This window comes from Corapipo altera, unplaced genomic scaffold (assembly GCF_003945725.1).
Source record: "Corapipo altera isolate COAL_440 unplaced genomic scaffold, ASM394572v1 22b, whole genome shotgun sequence".
Lineage (NCBI taxonomy): Eukaryota > Metazoa > Chordata > Aves > Passeriformes > Pipridae > Corapipo > Corapipo altera.
Genome location: NW_020884876.1, coordinates 25590971 through 25613791, shown reverse-complemented (window position 1 = coordinate 25613791; position 22821 = coordinate 25590971). Strand labels below are relative to the sequence as shown.

Genomic DNA, 22821 nt, shown 5'->3' with positions numbered 1-22821 from the left:
GCTCCTTCTGCATCAGGAAAAAGAAGGACACTTGCAAGAGATCAGATGCCCTGAAAAGAGATAACCTTTGGAAATTTTTTTTGTCCTTTTGGGAACATTTGAGTATAGCTCAGACCATTCCCTGGAGCCAGTCCAGAAACTGCCCCACGGTAGGACAGTGGGGCTCGCTCCAGAAGACAGCCAGGCCATCTTATCTGGACACCCAGGACACACTGCAACTTTGCATGCTCACAATATTTTTCATTCTTCTGAGCTATAAAAAGTTCAAAAATCTCCTTTGTGACCAGACACTGTACATTTCCTAATGGATTACTCATCCTGGGCTACCTTGCTTATCCATAAGCTCTTTGGCAATTACAGCAGGCATTTGCAAACCCACCTCTGATTTGTAGCACGGAGCTTTTGCGTTAAGCATACCAACTGAAAGGCCTATGCCACACTGTCACTACTGAGCAGAAAAGCCCCTTTCTTACTGTCAAATTGGTTTGTGCAACTGCCAGGGCCCAACTCAAATGAAAGCAGACAACACACGCTGCTGTACTGCCCCACGGTGCTGCTCTATGCTGCACAGGGTGCCTGCCGAGTGCTGGCTCAGACATCCCCACAGGAAAACTTACCTGAGGTAACCTACGGCTCTTTAGTGAGCACGTACACAGGGCTGAACGGGCAAGGAAAGCAGTCACGCAAACTGCCACCATTCCTTTCTGCAGAGACCATGCCCATTAGTCAGATGAACAGCTTCACTGAGCAGATGAACAGTTAAGACTCTATGTGTCTCTCCGTTGTGTTGTATCTCTACACAGTCTGAAGTTAAAATCTGAAATGGATCAAAGTTAAATCTGAAATGGATCCAGCTTCCTAGTCCCAGATATTATGAATACTCTTTATTTTTGCCACCTGTCACAATTAGCAAGAGTTAAAGTGGGAAAAATATAAGAAAGCAGGGACTGAGCTTATATTTAATAATGGTACCTGAAAGGAGGACTAAAGCAATACCCACATCATTGCACCATTTGGCATTGTCCATCAGTTCTTCACAGGATGATGGACTGTGGAAGAATGCTGAGCACATTAGGGAGAAAATGAGAAAGCAGACAGTTTGACAGTTCACCTCTACTAAAAGAGAGCACTTGAAATCCAAAATTGTAGATTTTTTTTTTCCCCTTAAAGGTACATTGTAAATGATACTAACTGGTCTTTTCAAACACTCCAGATAAGGTGAAAGCACACAGAGGGGATGTGTTTTCTCTGTGTTCGTGGGTTACATCCTATACTCATTTTAGTGAAAACCCAACTTCCTAATCAGAACCTGGGGGAAGTCTGCAAACATTCAGTAGTCTAAACAGCTGGGTAACAAACAAACTTTTTCTTAGTAAAGAACTGACCTTGAGAGGCGAAAACAAGTCATTCTTCTCTTACCCCGACGGTCTTCTCCTGTCCAAAGCAAAAGAGAGAAGAAGCACACACACGCACAGTGCCTGTGCACTTCTGTGACTGAGACAGCAAGAAAGGGAAGAGTGCTTAAGTTCATGCACATTTTTATTGAGTAGTAATATAAAATGCTTCTTTCATTGTTACAAGTGCATGCTTTGATTGCCAACATTTCGAAGTCAAATTACAAAGGCAAGGCTGTAGGCTGTAGTGAATTACTTGGGCACTTATACAATTGTTAAAAAATATCAATGGACTGTTTTGTTTTGTTTCCTTTTCTTTTTGAGAATGAACCAGTTGAAACCCGTAACTGATATACAAAGGGAAAAAAGTGAAAAAATTACACATTTTGTGGCACATGACAAAACAGAACAAAATGACTAAACCATTATGACATTAACAGTTATCATGCATTTAGAATTTCACATGTAACTACAAACTTAGTTAAATTTCACAAGGTTTGCTAAACATGCTACCCATCTATATGTGCACTGACAAGCTTATGTTAAAAACTTTAAGAATACTCTCCCCCTTAGATTTTTCAAAGCTTTTTTTGATTACAAAATTTCAAAGGCATTAAGCATTTTTTTTTTAGAGAATATAAAGTACGCCAGTATACATACATTTCCAGTATAAGTCAGACCACTAAGCGCATTACAGTCCCATACAGGCCTATACAGCCATTTTTTCTTAAAAAACATGCATAGGCAGATTTTTACAGAATATAGATGCTTTTCACTGCACTTAATATGGTGTCTTGTTCACTATACTTAAAAATGCACCACTCATAAATATTTAAATTCAGCAAGCCACAACCAAGACTTGATTTACCAAAAAAACCCCCAGAAAACCTCCCAAACCAAACCCCCCTAAATATAAACAGCAAAAAAAAAAGATAAATGTTATTATTCCAGTTTTTTTTAAACAAAGAAAAAGATAATTGCTGCCAAATTAGTAAGATAAGTGTTATATTTAAAGAAGGGCATTGAAGCACACTAAAGAAACCTGAGGTAAGCATAATCTGTACAAAATTAAACTGTCGCTCTCGCTCTCTCTCTCACTCTCTCTCTCTTTTTTTTGGCATTTTAAACAAATTTCCAACATTCTTTTTTTTTCTTTTTTTTCTCTATATTTTTAAAGACTGCCTAATTTATTTCATAGCCATTGTCTGACAAGAGTAGCAAAACATTATCAATAAATAGTCCTTATTTAGTTTGTACATTTTGTTAAAAATGTTTCGATGTTGATGTTGAGTGCTGCAACTGTAAACGTACAATAGTTAGTAAGAAATTAAACAAAGTTTTCATGTCCAGTAACATAATAAAAGGCCTTTCAGTAACATATCTAGACGTTCCCAATGCAGTAGGAAAACATGTTCATTCCCCTAACTTTGCAATATATACCAGCATGAGCTTTCATTTTTCTACAAGCATTTAAAGGCATATCCAAAGGAGGTGTCTCTCCCCCACCCCCCCTCCCACCAAATTAAAGTTGACGATCTCTTCGTAGATGATTTTTGTAAACTGAATCCAACACCTGGCCCCCAGAGCAAGTAAGCTATTATCAGAGGCAAGAACATCCCACTGCCGATGTGCAGCAACCCCATCGCGCCCTGCAGCTCAACCCCCCTCCCGGACAGTGGTCACTGAATATTGCTGCTATTACTGCCGTTGCTGTCCGTGCCATTAGTCTCTGTGGAGATTGCCTTGTTGATGGAGTTAAGGTTGGCATCGGATGGCACATCTCTGCGCGGAGGCATTCGCTCATTAATTCGATCTAAGCCTTTCGCCTCTTCGAAGCTAGTGATCTTATGCTGGGGTGAAAATCCTTTGATAGCTAAATAAAGGATTATTAAAAAGTAAAATTAGCAAGGTAAAACTCTCGGCAGCTTTTTCCCCAACTTAGCAACAAGTGTGAAAGTCCTTCTTTGTGAAGGCGGCAATGAGAAGATCTGACAACACGACCAACTCCTTACCATGCTCAGAAAGAGCTGGGTGTTAACCACCGCCGTCTCTTGAAACATGACTATTTTTTTCAACACCATCAACTTCCAATACTTTGTTGTCCACTGGGGTTCAGCTTAGAGCGCTAAGATGCTGACATGAAACTACTGTTTGCAATTAGGAACCATGTTTAGGGCACAGCCATGAGCTGTGAGGTAGCATTTGTTGTCATCACAGCCTTAAGGACATTGTGCCTTGTCCTTACACCCTTTCATGAGCCAAAACTCCCACTTGACTTTCAAAAATCAGGGAAAAAGTGCTGGCTAGTTACAGATGGTGATGACACGGTGGGATATACGGCCAGTTTGTGGGATATACATTAAAGCTATAGGAGATCTGGGGTGGTGACCCTACAACAGGTTCTCAGTGCAGATGAGCTGCTTGTTGAATGCTCAGGGCAGTTACCCTCCCTGACACATTCCTGCACTTCTAGAGAGCAGGTTGAGTCAAACAGCAGTAACACTGTGCAACATGGACCCGGGATATTGTCATTTTGGTACATTCTTACAGTTTAGCTTTGGAAACGCACTGACAAAAGACCAAAGTTCCAACTGATCCTGAGGACTTTTGATCTGCCCTTCAGTAGTGACATTGGTGAGGCCACACCAACCTTAGAAGGGAGCCACAGGCTGGGGAATGCATTCGTAGAGTGATTTTTATTTAATTTTATTCTCTCTTTAATTGAAGTGTTGAAGATCTTTAGATTTAAAGCAAAAGAGAAAAAAGCACTGTAGGCAAACACCAAGTTACAGATACTTTTGTCATAGCCTTCTGTGTATTTTTCTCTTGTCTGCACCAAGTCAACGCACTGCACTTCCAGAAGCGGCATTTCTGCTATGCCTCTATCATAACATGCCATAGAGCAGAAATGGCGTGTTAGTACCAGGAAACTGTAAACTCCCTGGAGAGATAATGGTAGGGGAGTTTCAAAGATTAAATTCAATACTCCTTCTCCCCTTTTATCTTCTCTTTACCTCAAAGTACTCCTGCTCTCCTTCCAATATCAGCTTGTCCTGATTTTGGACAAGCTGGCAAATTCTGTTAAAAAAAAGTGAACACATCCAAAACTCCAAAACATCCCTGGTACCAATCTACCACTCCTTGCATTTTGGGGAGAGTAAAAAAAGCGTTTTCACACTGATAGTTTAGCCAACCATTCCTGTGAAAATTGATAGATCCTGTTTGCCTCGGGATTCAGTTCTTTAGCCAGTTTCACAAATGTTATATTGGAACTTTGTGAAGTGCATGGGTTTTAACACGTATTATACTTCAACTCAGGAAAACAATAAAAACATCATGGTAATTAGTCAAGTGAGTAGGGATGGAGCAGTGAAAACAGAACAGGTCCTAGAGTGAGTTTTCTTAAGGTTTGGGTTTTGGGTTGTTATTTGTTCTTACTGTATCCTCTACCACAAAAAATTAGGATGTCTAACAAGTACCCAAGCCAATCCCTTAAAGCAATAGTTTAATGGATGGCTTTCGGCATTGAAGCCAAAACACTTGCTGTGTCCTGGAGCTTGACAGCAGCACTGCCCAGTTGGTGTTACTGGGCCCTGAATCAAACTGCAGAGGGACAACTGGTAAAGGGTGAAACTTTTTCCCCCTCAGAAGTTTCATCTATGCAGACAAGTTGTTGCAACTATGGTGAAGGTGTCTCACTAGCAAGGATGGCAAGTCTTGAAGGATTAACTTGAGGGGTGCATATTGCTAGCATGGGGGCACATTCAATCAATTGTATTTCAAGTAGACACGTTATCATCTGTAACACTAAGGAAGGTGCTCTGCTGTAGTTGCTGGTCAGACAATGAGTATTAGCAGGTTACATTGAGAATATACTAAAACACAACACATAGTCACAGAAAATCACAGAAAACAGCCAAACTGTCAACAAGAATGCACACTGCAGATTAGAGATTGCCGATAGGAATAGGTAATTCCAACATAAATAGCAGCTTACTCACTGCTATTTAGAAAGCAGTTGTATTTTCTCTTACTTGTTTGTTCTGTAATTTTATTCACTGCTTCACAAAATTCAAAAACAAATTCCACTGGCCAAAAGGGCACATCTTACCAACGGACAGCAATCATCAGATTGTTTTTTTAAATTAACTAAAAAAAAAAATACCCACAGAAAATTTGAGAGGGGCAAGAACAAAATACAACTGAAGAATTTTGTTTTAAAGGGGAATTCTGAAAATTCTTCTTCCAAAACTTTATAATGCTGAACGAATATTGTGCATCTCCTTTGCAATACATAGTTACTTAGATTTTAAGTGTAGCATTAAAAATTGCTTAAGGGTTAAACTAGAGGTCTGTCAAAAAAACACCATAATTTTCAATACTGAATGCTCAGAAATCTTCCAAGGCAGTCAGTCACTTTATATTTGTAGCTAAAATGGTGCCTGTGTTAATGGTTGCTCTAATGTAAATATCCAGTGTGTAAACTGCCACTACCAGAGGAAGCAGACATCTTGCAGACAAATGTCTCATGTTGGTTTACTTTTAAAGAGAAACAGAAACATGCTGAACTGTAACAAAAGACCAATAAAATTTTTTTACTAGTTATCTAAAAGAAAGGAAACAAACTGAGGCAAAAAAATAGAAAAAGGGGAAAAGAAACAAAATCAACAAAAAAAGAGAATATTTATAAAAAGCTGTGTGTTTTCCTAGACTAGAGATCGCTGAGGATAGTTTGAGGCAGAGACAAGAGCCAGTCTCCAGCGCACAGCTTTTGAGCTATGTGTCACAAAGCATTTATGATCTGCTGCCATGTTATGTCCCTTGAAATCCAAGTTCCCTGATCTCCTCCTGTGGCATTATTCAGTGCTTCCTTCAACATACAGCAACTCCAACGTTATTGTAACTTTCAGAAAGAAAAAAATCTCAACAGCAGCAACAGAAAGAAAAACCAAAAAACCATTTTCCCCTTTAAAGCAATTACATTTTGGTTAATACCGAGCCACAATTGTTAGCCCAACACCCACACAATCTGTACAAGCTACAGCAAAATGAATACACCCAGCAGAGCCCTTATCTGTTGTGGCACCAACAGAAAGGGGACTGGCCAATTTACCTTCATCAGCCTCAATAGCCTCAACAGTAGCTGAAGAGAAGAAAGGGGTAGCAAAACGAATGAGAAAAATGAGCAGAGGATTTTAACTCTAAGAACAAGTCAGTGAATAGCAAAGGAGCTACAACACTCATGTTACTGTAAGTGCTGGATTTTGGCAAAACAGACACACAGAGAAATGCTTACACAAAAACAATAATTTGCAGATTGAATTAAGCTAGAGTTTGTTTTAAAGCAGAAGTTTCACAAGCTAAAAGTTCTTAAAGACACATTTGAGTAGTTTTCTTTTGACTCAAAAGAACTACAAAATGTAAATGTCTTCCATATTGCACATCTGACCTGAAAAGGTCATTATGTAATTCTCCCAGCTCTGAATAAGAGCAGTTTGATTTGCCCTGTCAAAAGAGAACAAAAAATGGCATAAAGCCATCACACAAAATTCATACCACTTACAAAATCAGCCTGAAAAGTATTAGCTACCAGTACAAGGCAAAAGAGCCCCACGTACAGAATTATTTTATTTATCTCCCCTGACTAAAAGAAACCTCCCCACAGCATGGGACAGTTTGCTCAGAAAGCTCTGCCTTTGCTTGCAACCTTGCCCAGTCTGCTCCATATGTAAACAGCATTCTTCTAGTATTTTATTTAAATCAATGGATGTAGACATAAGATTGAAAGCTGTTGGACCCCCAGAATTGCAAAGCCTGGTCTGAGAGAACAAAGTTTGTAACTGGGAGGTTGCTGCAGTGTTATGGAATACCATGTTACCACAGTTCTGAAACCATTCATTGTTCTTAAAGACATAATTTCATTTGAATCTTACCCATCAGCTTTGGTATGAATTTTTTATTTTACAGTCAGAGATTTAGAAGTTGATGCAAATCATCAAATGCAATCCAATATAGTAAATATTTTAAAAGAAATTTTGATTTTCAAGAATTTCTCTGATTTTGAGAATAGCTCCAGAAGTCAAGTTTTTAGGAATTCCTCTCTTCTTTTTTGTCTTATTTTCCCCTACATAAAATCCCAATTTTTTTTTTTGTAGTTAAGATGTTAAATATGGATTGAGATAAATTCTAAAATATCTATACTATTATCTTGCTGCATGGGGAAATGAGAGGATCTAACCCGCATGCACTAAGGTAAGCCTATGCCTCTCAAGCTGCAGAGCAAGAGAGATGGCAAAAATCAGGAAATGAAAACAATGCAAACTTAAAGAAACAGAAACACGATAACTAGGATGAGAAATCAAAATGAATAACCAGATCCAAACCAGCACTGACATATTAGAAAAAAAAGACGACTAAAATGTATACTTCCACAACAGAACATACTACTCATATTTTCTGTTAATACATATGGTAATATGTGTGCTTAACAGAAACTATGTGAACTTCAGAGTATTTGGTGAATGGGGTACTACGGGTTAACTAATGCAGAAGCTTGTGTATAGTAATGTTTTACTCAGCCAGAATACTGCAGTATGAGGAGATTTTCCTTTTAGCCATTGTAGCAAGAACTTTTGGCAATTTTCTCAAGTTCATTTCTATTCCTAGTATTTTGCCAGGGCAACAATAGCAGTTTCCTTGGACCAAATTTTCTGACAAACGTAAAGCAACTATACGGAGAAAAGCCTAGGTAAAGACGACAAACCCATTAAGAAAGGCATCCTGTGAAATCATATTGCAGCATTTTCAAAGCAGAACGTTACTATGTCCGTAACACACAAGTCATCAACAAGAAAAAAGAGAAGGGAAAAACAGGGAAAAGAAGGTTTACCACTGTATACCTGAATCTTCTGGGTAAAAGAGACAGTAAAGGGAAAAATTACAGAGAAAGAATGCTCCAGGAAGGAAACAGGAAAACAAGAGGCTGAGACTGTGTCAGGGTTATAAAGCATTTCTATTTCTTACATCTACTGTCAACGGAACCTCAATACATGAGAGACCTTTTAGTGTGCCTGCAATATATTCTATAGCAGTACACACAGAAAAAAAGGGAGAGCTTGCAGGAGTAAATGAAATATTTTGCAGCTCATTGTTCCAAAAGGAGTCAAAGGCAGCCCTACTACAGACTTACCAATTTCCTACAATACAAGAAGCACCTGGTATAAAACTGGCAATCCGTATTGTGTTTGTGTATAAGGCAAACACGGTGTTTGTAAGAGTCTCCCTTCACTTGGGCTTAAATCAGAGAGAAATTGTTCTCATGCTGTCACTTAGAATTGTTAGGAGAGAAAATCTAATTCTAGTGCTATTTTCCATTGGTGATTCTCTGTGAGGAAGAACAAATCAGATAAAATACGAGTTGGAGTGTCATTATCTAATCTGAACCTTCATTATTCCATGTATCAAAGTCTGTTCTTAAAAAAAAAAAAAAAAACCAAAAGATGCTGCTGACTGTGGAGAGAGCGCACTTCACGTGCAGTCCTGACCTACTCTTCTGAACAGCTGACTTTCAGGGACTCTCCCCTGCCCCTTTCCCTGGAAATCAGTGGTACATAATAAGTCCTGAGAAATGGCCTCACGTGAACTGCTGTCAAATGCTCCAGCACAACAAACCGCCTGTTTTATTCTGTTCGGACAGCTGCCGTTACTTTTCTTAGGTTCTGCAGCTGAAAACCAATTGGTTTCTTCATATGTAACAAGACACAAAGGCAAACAGGCTTACCGCTTTGCAGTGTTTGTTTTCCTCCAGAGAGCACACCACTGGGCAGCATTCCTGTTGGAGTCAGCCCTTTCAGCGTCAGCACACTCTCACTCTCTTCTCTGTGAAAGTTAAAAAAAAAAAAGAAAAAAAGAAAAACACAACAAAAACACAACAAAGTAAACAACTTCCTTTTTTAAAAAAATATGGAACATGCTTTAGATACATGCCCTAACCCACGTGCCATAACCTACAATGATTTGGTTATCTCTAATCTCCTTACCAAGATAGACTGAATTGGGTGGTAACATCAGCACCATTGCAGTTCCTCTCAGTGCTGTGTTAACCTTTGCATCACACCACACACAGACTCCCATTATACTTAATACTATAATCTGCATCTATGAAACAATATATATGCAAACCCACAAACCTGAGAGAAGAAGGACCAACAGGATCAGTTCTTGCCAACAATACATTTAAGCATCTTACAACACTGTGTGGTCCAAAATCAACTTAAATTGTTGTTTTGCTCTTGTCTACACTAGCAACCAGGTGCATTATTTACTGATGATCATCACTTAAAGAAAGGCAGCTAGAAGTTCATTAAAATTAATAAGCCTTTTCACCCTTGCTAGTAGTGATCTTAATAGTTTTGTATGTGAAAAATAATACTGGATTCAAGAAAATTGTTTTAGGAAACCTAAATATGTTTTGTTGGTTTCAAATACATACAGTTTTTATGGCAAGAGGAATACAACAGCTCTATCCAGAGAAGCCTTTAAGTACAGCTTTCTACAAGGACTGTAATGCTGCCTGTGATGACATACTTTCTCAGCAGCAGAATTGACCCCAATTCCTTAAGAGAAACCTATTTTGAAGTGCCTTACTTTGAAGTATATAATGACATTAAGCTGGAGGAAGCAAACACAAAAACAGAATTTAGTTCCACATTCACTTGAGGATAATGTGGTTTTGTCTATAAAAACTGTCTCTCAGCAATTCTACTACTTGCAATTTTCTTTAGACCTATGTGCCCTGAATTACTCACAAATTTCAAACTCTTATTTACCTAATATATATACTCTTCAAGTTCTATTTTTAGTTTGAAAATAATTCTCCTTTTGTTCACTTTTCCTTGTGTAATAGTCAAAATCAAATTGTGACCATTTCCCTTGCAAGTTTCCCATGCAATTAGAACTAATGAAACAGCGACATATTTTCAGAATTAACACAGTATTTTCATCATCAAGAACTGCACGCCAAAGTTTTTGCTTTCTCTTGATTATTCAGTTTATTTCATCACTCTCTTTTTTTTAAAATTAAACTGCAATGGGACTTTTAGCTTTACCCTCATAGGATAAGTTTATTAACAGAATTTTTATTATCTTTAAAGTGCATATGCACAAGAAAGCTCTGTATCACAGATTCTGAGATTTTTTTAGCCTTCGGTGTTCCTTAATTTATATTTGATGTCGCAGAATCACAGAATCTTCTGAGTTAGAAGGGACCCACAAGGATCATTGAGTCCAACTCTTAAGTGAATGGCCCATATGGGGATCAAATCCATGACTTTGGTGTTATTAGCACCATGTTCTAAACTACTGAGCTAAACTCAGTTTCCTCTCTATTTACATTTAAAAAGAAGGATAATAGACTGATTAAATATTTTAACCACCCTTCTCAGGGAAATATTAAGACTGATTTTCATCAGTGCCTTAAAATGTTGATATTCATTAATTATATATAATATTACAATTATATTCTATTATATATAATAATATAAATAATTAAAGAGGGCTCAAAGTTTCAAACTGTGATAAACCCCTAAGATATGATGCTTATGCATCATATGTCACTTTAGACAGAACACATGCAAGAATTATTCTGTATCCTTCTTGAATAATACAGAATTCCATTCTTGAAACCATTAAAAAGCTTCTGCCCCTTTTTCCTTTGAAAAAGTCTTTGACATATAGGTGATGTCAATCATCTGCAAGTTATAAAACCCCAAATATATCAGCTCAGCATCCAATTTCAGATGCTTCTGCTTATTAAAGTTCCCATTTCTGTTGAAATAATGTTATGTTTCAAAAGGTGCTCCCCACAACAAAATAGAACAGATCCAGAAGCTGTGGTTGAAGGTTATGGGAGAGAAAGCCAGGTTTCCAAACTTTGTTTGCTCCACTATCATCACAAAAAAATAATTGTTCTGTTTTATGAAGGTGGTGGCAATGTCAGCACCAGGCTCTCTGCCAGACTTGGTACAGAGGAGCAGGTGGAAACATTTGATTGCTCCCTCGTCTTATTTAGGGAAAAGGAATAATGCCAACTTTTTTTTTATGGGCACATTTTGAAGTAGCTTGTGCATCACTAGTAATTCACATGGAACACTTTGGGAAAGTCCTCCATCTCAGTATGCTATTTAGAGATATCCTGTTGCAATCTGTGAGGCATGGACAAACTGCAGTGTCCACGCAAAGCCCTGATGAGAACCTGCAGGAGAGTTTCAAACCAAGCAAGTTTGAGAGTTTCCTCTAAAATTAGGAGTATATTCTTCAAGTAACTATTTTATTTATTCTTCTTACATCAGTCACACAATCACACCAATAAATTTTTTAGAACTCCCTTGATTTTCCACTAACCATAATAGCCATAAACTGACTACAGCAGAGCAATATACAGTTTCCTGAGGAAAAAAATCCCTCTGCTGAACTGTATTTTCCATATTTAGACTTCAGCACAGTACAGCATGTTTTCTCTTCTGCTCAGAGACATCAAACGGAGAATTCTAAACATTGGATAGCAATTAGTTACTCATGTTCATGTGTTTGGGGGAGTGAAGCCCAAAGTAACAAGCTGCTGTTGCCTGCACAGTGACTTCCTGGATTTCTAGTTAAATGACCCTAATGCTTTCATATTTAGTCATCTTTACTCATGGCTATAGCAACATCTGTGGGTGACAAAGTGGGACAGTTGGCTTCTTTTTTAATGAGAGGTGATGAGTAACATAACCTTTCTCCATGTTTAACTCTTGCCTCAGAGTGACTAGAAGATAATTAGTACACCTGATGAGCAATTTAAAAAGAAAAAGGTAATTGCAATTCTTTTTATTGATGTCTTTTGTTTGTCCGTTTTCCATTCAGCAAAAGCCCTGAGGAAGAAAACTATTCAGAGCCATAATAAATAGCAGTATTGTATAAATAAAACAATCTCTAAAAGGTTACAGCAAAACTCAGATGGGTGGTATACTAAAATAGCAAATCTGCTGTTTGATTAACAGCTGAGTGTTCTAAGTAACCATTCAAAGATGTCCCTTAACATTAAAAAAATCTGAAACAGCACAAAACCTTACCTTAACACTGAGAAAACTCTAGCCATTTTTCCTATTGCTCGTATCTTGTTCCTTATAACCTCCTTTCGAGCAGCAGCTGTTGCTCCTGTGGAAAACATTAAAAACAGTTATAGGGATTTGTAAACAGTTAATCACTCTAAATACAAGAAACATCATATCAATGTTACAGTTTGCCAAACAAAGCCACATTTGTAGTCAAAACTGAAAACATTTTTTTTATTTACAGTTCAAAACTGAGCACTTTTGATCATTTTTTAAAACTGTATGTTTTTTTATCAATGTAAATTTCCATTTCAAAAATGTTTTCAGAGACCATACCCTATGTAAACAAGTTTCTTAGAAAACAGTCAAAATGTCAAAAAGATATTCAACATGAACTGTGCCCGAACCATAAGAAAAGTGATAAAAAAAAGTTAAACAACAATGGACTTAAAATCTATTTAATAATCTAATCATTTTAAGTAGGGAAAAAATCATGTCTCAATTTAAAAAAAAAAAACCCACACACAAAAAATCCCAGGCAAACAAAAAACCCCCCAAGCCCCAAACAAATTGGGTTAAGCTTAAAGCCAGGAAAGTCCATTGAGAGTTTTCCTATGCCTAGTTAAAAAGTTTTTAAAAGGTAATAAAACCTAAAGGCAGAGTCCTGAAAACCAGCATGAAACAGTTGGGATTGTGTTGAATGGCAGTGGGTAATGGAATTCCACAGAGCAACTTCCTTCTCATCACTCCTATGACCTGCTCAAAATTACTTTGAAATTTGTAAACTCACATAATACTCTGTCTTTAAAAAAAAGAAAAAAGTATGATGCAACACAGACTACAGTTCAGCTGAGTTTGCAGGTGTACTTGTTACTTGGGTATCATCAAAATCTGTACATCCAAGAGAGAACCACCTGAATGGGAAAAGCAAATAATACTCATTTATCACAACAAGGAATTTCTTTTAATAAGGACCCTCCAGGTCCCTGAGAAAATGCCCTGTTATACTCAGAAGACCGGCTTCATTTAATTATTACCATCATAATCACATACATCATGAAGATTTCTCCCAAAGGTTTCTGAAGGACAGGTAACCTTGATTGTACAGCTGCTGCCTGACAACTCCTGCCTCAGAAGTTCCAGAGCACAACCCAAAAACCCCTACATGTCACAGTAACACTTCCTTCTTTGCTACTCCAGAATTCAAGAACAAAAATGAAAATGGCTACTTTCAAATCCTAGCAAACTGGTCAATTTTATAAAGTAGAGCCCATGACAGAAGCTAAATGAGCAGAGAGGGGCAAAAATGAGGAGGGCAGGAGAGGGGACAGCTCCAGGGATTGGCAGCAGGGATACAGTTGCCTGCAGGCACCAGGCATGGGAGTAAAGTGCTGCTGAACACAGGTGATGGATGCAAGAAGTGGAAAGCTGCTGGAGACAGAGCCATGGGGCCTTGCTTTGCAGGCTCTCCTTTGCTGTATTATGAGGGCAAAGTGACCTCAGCTGAAAGGGCCTGTAAGAAAACACAGGCTCTGCTGAACTCAATGGCAAAAGCCCCATCTGCTTCAGAAGCATCAGTTTCACACACTGCTCCTCCTTCATGAGGTGCCAGCTGCTCTGGCCAGCGCTGGTGAGGTCCAACACTGCCAACCATGAGATCTGCTGTGCAGTAACTCTCAGTTTCAGTTTTCTCCACACACCTCTGCTGATAGCAGCCCCATGTCCCTTCTAATCAGGCACTGTCACCTTTCCTACTGGAGATTTCCCAATTATAATAATTAAACTTTCAACTGTCTGAGATTACCACTGGAAATGCAAGAAGTGCTTCGTTGTCATCAGCAGATGACCAGGTAGCCTGGCTGATACCCTGACACTTCAGAAGTGGCAAAAAAGAGGTACTTTTTTTTCCCTCCTGTGCTTGAATTTCAAAGGATCTGGGTGCACCTGGTGAGTAATGTGGGAGGATGGGCAAGTCTGGTGTGTGCCTCAAGGAGATTTGATTTTGGGTGAAAATAGACAATGAATTAAACTGTATTATGCTAATGGTTATGTAACACTCTATATTACTTCTTCTATGGCAGCTTTATGTCCATCACTGCACTGGGAACTTTGCAGCACCCACTTTGCAACTCCACTACAGTTTTGGGGATCTGAACCCAGTGCTCCTTCAATCACCACATTAGTGAAGAATAAGCTGTGATGAAACCTGACAAGTGCAGTGGTGATGGAATCAGAACTGGCTTCAGCATGCAACAATCCAACACCACACACCATCTTTCCTGCCCTGAAAGACTGGTATGAAGATGGAGCTCAAGCCCATGGAATTAATGAACCCAATGGACTTTTATAGGGATAGCCCATAGACTAAGGGAATGATATCTATGTGTTTATCTAGCAAAAATAGAAAAGATGATGGTGTATTGGAAAATGTGGGACCTAGTATGATGTAATACCAGGATACTGTCCTGGTTTTGGCTGGAATAGATTTAGTTTTCTCCCTGTTAGATACTCAGAATGATGGCTTTCAAATCTCCCACATATAAAGATAAAAATATAATGAAAGTGTATAAAAAATATAAAGATAAAAAAAGGATATGAACACTTAGGCAGAAATGTCTAATTCTAGACAATAAAGAGTGGGAGACACAGCTGTAATTCAGCTGTAACCAAATTAAATATAATATACTTGTAACAGCATAATGAAAAATTGAAATAAAACAGCAATGATTCAGCTGGGTTTTTCAGGAAATAGAGGGGATACCTTCCTGCCTCAATTACTATGATCTCACAGAATTGTACTCTCAAGATACACAGGACATGGTTTCAGCCTTTCCTACCCTGAAAGTATTTAAAGATGATTTATCTTCTATTTTTCCCCCAAGTGTCACCATCCCTACTTGTTAATTACAATTCCACTCTGTTCTGGTAGATCTTATTAGTATATTCAGCCTTTTTCAGTCACTATTTAACTTAGTTGAACAGAGACTAAGACTAAAGTCTAGAAGATTTGAGAATTGAGAACTGGAAATATAGTTTTAGATCAAGAAACACAACAAGGGAAAAAAAAAGACTATAAATGTAGGATTGAACAGATATAAAATGAGTAAAAAAGTCATACCCAAATCCCTCACTGGTATCCTAATATATATTATCTAGTTGAGCATTAGGAAAATTAATAAAATTTAAGCCTTCCAACTTATTGAATACCTTTCTTCTGTGAACAAATGGGATCTTCTTATGAATTCCATAAGAGGGGAAAAGAAAAAGATCAGTGATGTTTGTAGAATGAAAATAAAAAATAATACAGAACATTTGATAACATCAGTGGAAACGTAATGCTTAAGTAAAGTCTGAAAAACAGAAAAGAAACAAATTAAGCAGAGAACATCCAAAAGGAAAGAAACAGGCTGAAAACAATAGGAAAAAAAAGAAAAGAAAAAACCTTTTCAGCTTAAAGCCTTGTTAGTAGGTTTTGCAGGAAACCAACATGCAGGCAGAAGACCAGCAGTGAAGCTTAGCCTTGGTGTTACCACCTCTCAAACACGGACTTTCTCCTACACTGCTGCTGCTTTGACAAGGCTTTAATCACTTCTCATAAACAGCCCCACCTGTTCATGTGGGGTGTGCCTGTATAATGACACCTCTTAAATTAATCAAGCCAATTCTTCCAGTTTATTTACATCTGATATCTGAAAGAACAGCTTACTATCATACCCATGTCTGCTGTGTCTACCAAAATCTGTGCTACCTACTGCATGTGTTCTTCTGTTCAAATGGTCCAGCAGCTTACAGTGAGCAAATTCAAATGCCACCACAGTACAAGGTATTGCATTTTAAAATCAACTGTTTGAGGGCAAGGCAAGTGCAGGACTTGGTGCTCAGGCACAACTGCAGCACAACACATGTTTTGGGGACACTGATAATCTAGTGCATACTACTAGGTTGGTCCAGCGGCAGAGCACACCAGTGGGTTGTAGTATGGCTCACATGAAAAATGGTTTCAGGATGAAATAATCATATCTAGCCAAATCAAAGAATGAATAAATAAATAAAAAGATCACATTAAAATGCCACTCTGTCACCAACTCACAGAAATTAAGTATACACTGCAGTCCAACCCTGCTGGTTTGGAGGAAGAAGAAATACAAACCATTGGGAAAATCCCCCCACGTTCTCTCCCAGATAAAAATTAACTCATTGAAGAGCTAAGACTCAGCAGGTAGTATCATGAACACCCTTGTCAAGGCATTGTAAATAACAAACCTAAAGACAAGGTCCTTGCTTTTGCTTGATCAGTCTCTGTGTGAGTTGCTGCCCCAGGCACAGTTTATTGTACTGAAGAGATGTGGCAAATGTTGTATGCTACTGTCCACAGCAGAACCAGCTTTTGATTGGCAGGAGAAGTTTGACTTGGTAATTCTCTTTAGGCTTGAACTAAAGCACTGTATTGGAGAAGCTGTTTTCCAACCAAGGAATAAATGCTTCAGCTAATGCTGTGACAGTGGCTTTTCTGTGAGAAGGCTGTGAGCTACAGTGTTCAAGGCAATAAAAAAATAATGCAGGTAATTTAAGAGTGTTTTCATGCCAAATCATGATAAGGATGCTTACAAAGCAAGCAGTTTGCATTTGTGTCAAGTTGTTTATTACATTATTGCACCCTTTTAATTAGCAGCTTAGTTTATTCAATCAAATGCAGGAGGCCAGAAATGTTGCTAATTAAAATAAAACAGGACTCTGACTATATGCTGGCTCGGTAGAGGTATTTGCAGTTCCTGTTGCTAAGTGATGTGTTTGATGCACAAAACACACAGCACATGAACTAACATTTGCCCAAGACATTTTTTTCTGGATCAGATTATATTGCAACCACCACAGCAAACAGGAAAGAGAAAGTACAGCAAGAGGAAACTATCAGAGATAAGACAACCTGACCTATCATGTTCTCTCATTTTTAAAGCGAGTGAAACCAGAAGGCCAATACAGGCCAGCAGGGACATATGGGATAAAGGGCATTACGATATTTAGGCTTTTTTCACACTAAGCATACACAGAAACAGCCTGTAACAAATTGATCAGATCCCCATGATGTGCTTCCTTAGGGAGAAAAAAAAAAGTGGGGGGTAGGGAGAAAAAAAAAGGAATACATGCTGTTGAGCATCCTGCTTGTGGCTAGATGCACCATGCATGACTCAGAACTAAAAATAATAATAATTAAAAAAAAAGGGCTCACAAGAACACCATGCAGTGAAGTCAGGCAATACTGGTGGGGCTTTGTTTTGAAGGAAGGAGTGAGAGGGAAAGACAGAGGGCAAGAAAGTGTAAGAGAAGATAACAAATGAATGATCAGCGCAAACCATAGTGATGGGCCATTCTCACTACATGTGGGAACTCAGGTCAGGGCATGTTCAAACTGCAAGGAGAGAAAGGAAATCAGCAGCGAGCCCTGAAAACTACTGATGATCTAAAAATAAGCAGTGATTTTTAAGAATCATTCCATCAAACAAAATGAATCTGCTGTTGCAGATATCAGGCATTTCCTTCTATGGGAAATACTGCTAAAGAAAAATATAAGCAGGTAAAGAGGATGGTACTGCTGCAGTCCTCCAAGGAAGCTGGACAGAAATTACTGAAGAACAGTGGAAATGCTGAGCCACTACAAGACTGTTAGTATACAGTCTTTATAGAAGGAGTTTTAAGATGGTAATTACTCTGATCTGTTTCATCACGAACACAAACGAAATACTTCTTGTAATTTCTCCCCCAAAAGGCAAAGCTTTCAGGAAAAAAAAAAAACAAAAAAAGAGAGAGGGAACTCAACTATCTCTGAGAGAAAGAGGATTTTTGTTTGCTGTACAGATAATAAATTGCTCACTAGGAAATCATTACAGATATCAGCTTCTATTTAAATCAACCCTTAAATTTACTTTGATGTCTGAATGCTTCAATCTCTTCATGTGCGCAATCCTCATGAGCCCACTGTGTCCAGTGGGCTGGAGGTACAAGCATGAGCCCAGAGCAAGTTGCAGCGCCAGTGCCACAGATCCCATTTTACAGCGCTAAGGGGATTATCCAAGAAAGCAGACATGAACACATGCCAGCTCTGGTTTTTAGCTACCCATGCTAAAGACAACATTTCTAATATCTTCCTTACCATAATGTTTTACACAGAGAAATCATTCATACAGAAAAAACTGAAAGCAGATTTAGACAACAGTATTAGTGTTACAGTACCAGGAACTGTTTAATTATTCCTCATCTGGAAACTTTAAGACTGTTAGATATTGTTATGCAGTACACACACATGCGAGCCCAGAGGATTTCAGCCTGTCTCCTGCTTAGACACCTGCAATGCTCCAAACTCCACGTCTGGAGGAGTGCCATGGCAAACTCCCAGGGAAACGGGCTGGGGGTTCACCCTCCTCCCAGAAAAAATGCCATAGATGCAGAGATCTCCTGCAGCTGGAGAGGGCTGCTGTTCCCCAAGACCTTTAATGCCTCAGTATTTCTGATTCTGCTTTTGAAAATGTGCTCCTGAACTGTAAGTTATGGATGGGAATGCTGACACTGAAATTTTAGAAAAAGAGTACAGGCATTGGCCTGTCTTTGCCCAATGGAAGCTTATAGTACAAGTTTAAAAGAAGGTAGTAGTCCAAAACTGAATTAATTTAAAAATCCTCCCCATAAAGTCTTCGCTTTGGCATTGCATTCAGTGGGATTTCAGCCTGAGCTTAAGTGCTTTCTTGAGCCAAAGATTTTAAGCACATGGTTTTGTTGCTACTGTATTTAATTTGACACAGTTTTTACTCATTGTATGCCTCTGTACAGTTTCACACGCTGCTTTAATTACACAGTACGGACTTATTTAAATTTCATGAGGAAAAAAATGGGCACAATATTCAAACAGGTGTTTTCTTCTCTCCACTGATTACTGGTTTCAATAAATTCAGTCTTTGTCCCAAGTCCTGCAAGATAATTGTTCATGTCCACACTCTGTGGCAGATGCAGAACAGGGAATTCCATCTGGCTTTTCAGAATAAAATCAAAGTGCTATCATCCACACCAGTCTTCTCCATTGCAAAGGAAACATTTTGCAAAACCTGTGATCTAGCTTCCTCTTCCAAAGATTAAAAATAAATAATTTGAGAGAGAAGATTAATTACTACTTCATTAAATATTTGTCTTACTTGAAAGTTCTTTATTCTCCTTGTTTATTCATTCTGCTAGAAAGATCTTGAGAATATTCAGTAGTGCTAGATTTTTCCAGGTTCTTCTTTTTAAAATTATTTTTAGCATATCTGTTCTTTTCATAGATTATTTTTATTACATATATTATTTATTTTTAGTTTTCACAGATTTTTTTAAACATTGAAAGCATTCACTGTAAGAATGTTAGGGATGCATGGGATTTTTTTCAGCTTTGCTCAACTGAGAAGGGACATTTTGGAGAGCTGCAATTTACTCCTGCACAACCTAGCAGAAAATTATGTATAATAAAATAAATTGACTTCTAAGAATCTCCAAATTGTAAGATATAAAATATCACTTACAGTCAAACCAACAGGTACAGGGCAACTAATCATCATATAAACTTCAACCCAAATGGTAACAGAAGTGACCATTCCTCTCTTTTCAGCAGTAGTGTCAGATTAGAACATTTTCTATCTGTCTTTTCATGTTTATTTTTAATGATTCTATTGCTTTTTTAATGCCTTTTAGACACACATGTGCATCAAAAGAGGTGACTAAAGTAATACTTCAAGTACAAGTCTTCCAGAGTTGCAGTACGAATGTTTTGGAAGGAGTTCTGCAGGAAGCTTAACTCATTGTAGGAAGAATATTTCACCATATAATTTAACTTGCTATGAGAATCCCTGCAATCTTTTGCATGAAATCAACATCTGACCCCTTTGTGACAATATAACTCAGATTTCACAGAAGGAAATACAGGTTTTTTAACCAACAGATTGAGACCAAGAAAAGGGTTAGAACAGGGCAGAAGATCTATTAATTCTTTCCAAAGCATACGGTAAGCAAATCCACTGGAGTCTAGCACAACAGTTGCTTTCAGCAGGACAGAACTCAAATGGGATTCAGAAAATTATTTCAGGGTTAGTAAATAAACTTTTAAAGTAATCTCAAGGCAAACAATCTTGACCAAGGGCAGGAGGCTCTTACCATCAAACCCATCTTCTTCTGTTCCCAGTTCATCATCTGAGCAGATGTTCAGCACGTTTACCAGCATCTCTGTCACTAAAATGGAAAACAAGTGCAGAATTGTTGATATTAAGATTCCCTGGTCTTCCAGAGAGTAAGCTCTAGCCTCAGCAGTGTGAATAAAAATTCAGTGCAGTAACAGCACCCACTTTTTAAACAATAGGACCTGTTTTACACATGTACTAATAGAAGCTGAAAATGTCTTGTGTAGCTAATAAAAAGTACAGGTTTCCATAAAAATTTTTCCAAATATAACAAACACCACAAGAAATAGACTTTAAAAAAATAACATGCTTCTGATCTCTCTTTTTGCAATTGTCAATGAAGTATGTAACATTTGTTTTCTCCCGCAATACATTTTTGCCTTTCACTCAACTTGGGTAACAGAACAGATCCCTGTCCTCTGGCTCCTACATGGTAGTAGGATTTGATTTCCCTGCAGAGTGAATGGAACATTCCAGTGGAAAAAGTTACAGCAAGAGGGATCACAGAATATTTATTTATTTATCCAGGTCTGGACACTGTACTTCCTGTTCAACAAAACATTAACCGTTTTAGAATGCCCTCAGTATCCCTTGAAATCCAGTACAAATACATTAGACATTGTAGGTTCCTTACAGATGGAACTATTCTATATTGAATAGTTACATCATTATTGGAGAATTCAGACTATGTTCAGCTTGCTTATTTTGGAACTTGGGCATGAAAGACTCAGCCACAGGCTATCCCTACCCTGGTCTCATCTCTTTCAGGAAAGACAACTGTGAGACACTAACCAGAGAGCACACAGAGTGAGAACAATGAAAAAAACCAACCCCAGCAAAAATCACAACCAAGGAAATGTAATTTAGAAAACAAAAAAAGCCAGAGTTACGAGGTAAAATGTGAAACCATTAGCAGATTAAGAAAAATTCCACTACATCTACATGTAGTAAGCATCATTAAAAGGGTTACCAGGCATGTCTAGCCTTGTACTAGCTACACAGGTTGAAAATTTAAGTTTTTTAGTCAAGTGGTTATAAAAATCCTTTTCTGTGACAACAATGATGGCTTGGAACATTAGAAGTGTGGGACAAAGCTATATTTTTTTCCTACTTTAGTGAAGGATTTTCCTTTGACAAGATTAGTGGAAACACTTTCCACATTAACAACAACCAGTGAAACTAACAGCTTCCTACCTTGGTTGGCCTTTGAGGGAAAAAATCTATATTAAAAAAAAAAAGGAAATAAATAACAAGCTGTGTAGAACACCAGTTCTTACATTCATGAATGTTGTTTCACATAGAAAGGAATATACTGATTTCACCTCTTTGGGCTCTAAAATTTCCAAGAAATTGGTAAGCATGACCATTGGGAAGACGTGAAGGAGAAAAAAAAAAAAAACCAAGACGGAAGAAGAATGAGGAACATCCACAGTCTCAGAACCTCAGCAAATCTGACCATGCATCCTGTAGCCCCCCTAAGGAGGCTGCTGATGGGAAGCCTCTGAAAGAACGATCTTACAGGACTGCAGTGTGCATGGAGAACATGACCAACATAAAAACAGACTGGCTGAGTTTATGGCCAAAGAAAATGAAAGCGTTTTATCTGCTTCACAAAAGTCTGCAACACACGTCAGTGTGGATTATGTAATGTCTCCATTAGTGGAAACAGCTGTCTATTCTTTGTTAATCCCTGTTTCATTGTCTCTCTGCTTTGTTCACAGAGACCTCACGTGTCCCACCAGCAGCTTTCCTCATACAAAAGAGCAGCTGAAAACAAAGCCAGTCATGACTGCAGGTAAGAGCCACAGCTGGCTGTATTTCCAGTTGCCTATTAAGAGAGAACTGTTATTCCAAGCACCTTTTAAGAGTTTATTACAGTTTTCTGGCAGTAATTGCTGTTGCAGCAATACTCTATAATGGACGGATCAAAGCAAGCTTCGTCTCAGGCACTGCATAAAATTACTTGGGGTTTAGGCAGTTTGCATTCTGTATTCATTTAATATGCTAGACCAAAGCATTTTCATGCCTTTTGTGTGCCCACCATTCATACATAGCATGAAACTGTATTCAGGCAACATCAAGAGCATCATGTTTCAATAAAACATCATTTGTGTTCTTTAGAGTCTTCTTGCAAGC

At 38.2% G+C, this 22821-nt stretch overlaps 1 protein-coding gene across 3 annotated transcripts in view; it reads right to left on the bottom strand.

The window, feature by feature from the left end:
• Positions 1 to 1521: 1521 nt before the first annotated feature.
• The window catches only part of PPP3CA (protein phosphatase 3 catalytic subunit alpha), a 185457-nt gene continuing 164157 nt past the window's right edge, over positions 1522 to 22821 (bottom strand). The window contains exons 10-15 of one of the 3 annotated variants that reach the window (XM_027635845.1): positions 20663 to 20737; positions 15695 to 15721; positions 12506 to 12590; positions 9175 to 9272; positions 6508 to 6537; positions 1522 to 3267 (exon numbers count right to left, since the gene is read on the bottom strand). In XM_027635845.1, coding sequence (XP_027491646.1) covers positions 3074 to 3267; positions 6508 to 6537; positions 9175 to 9272; positions 12506 to 12590; positions 15695 to 15721; positions 20663 to 20737 — 509 coding nt within the window. In that variant the 3' untranslated portion in view covers positions 1522 to 3073. The remainder of the gene's footprint in view (positions 3268 to 6507; positions 6538 to 9174; positions 9273 to 12505; positions 12591 to 15694; positions 15722 to 20662; positions 20738 to 22821) is intronic. The other 2 variants (XM_027635846.1, XM_027635847.1) reach the window with 2 other exon arrangements.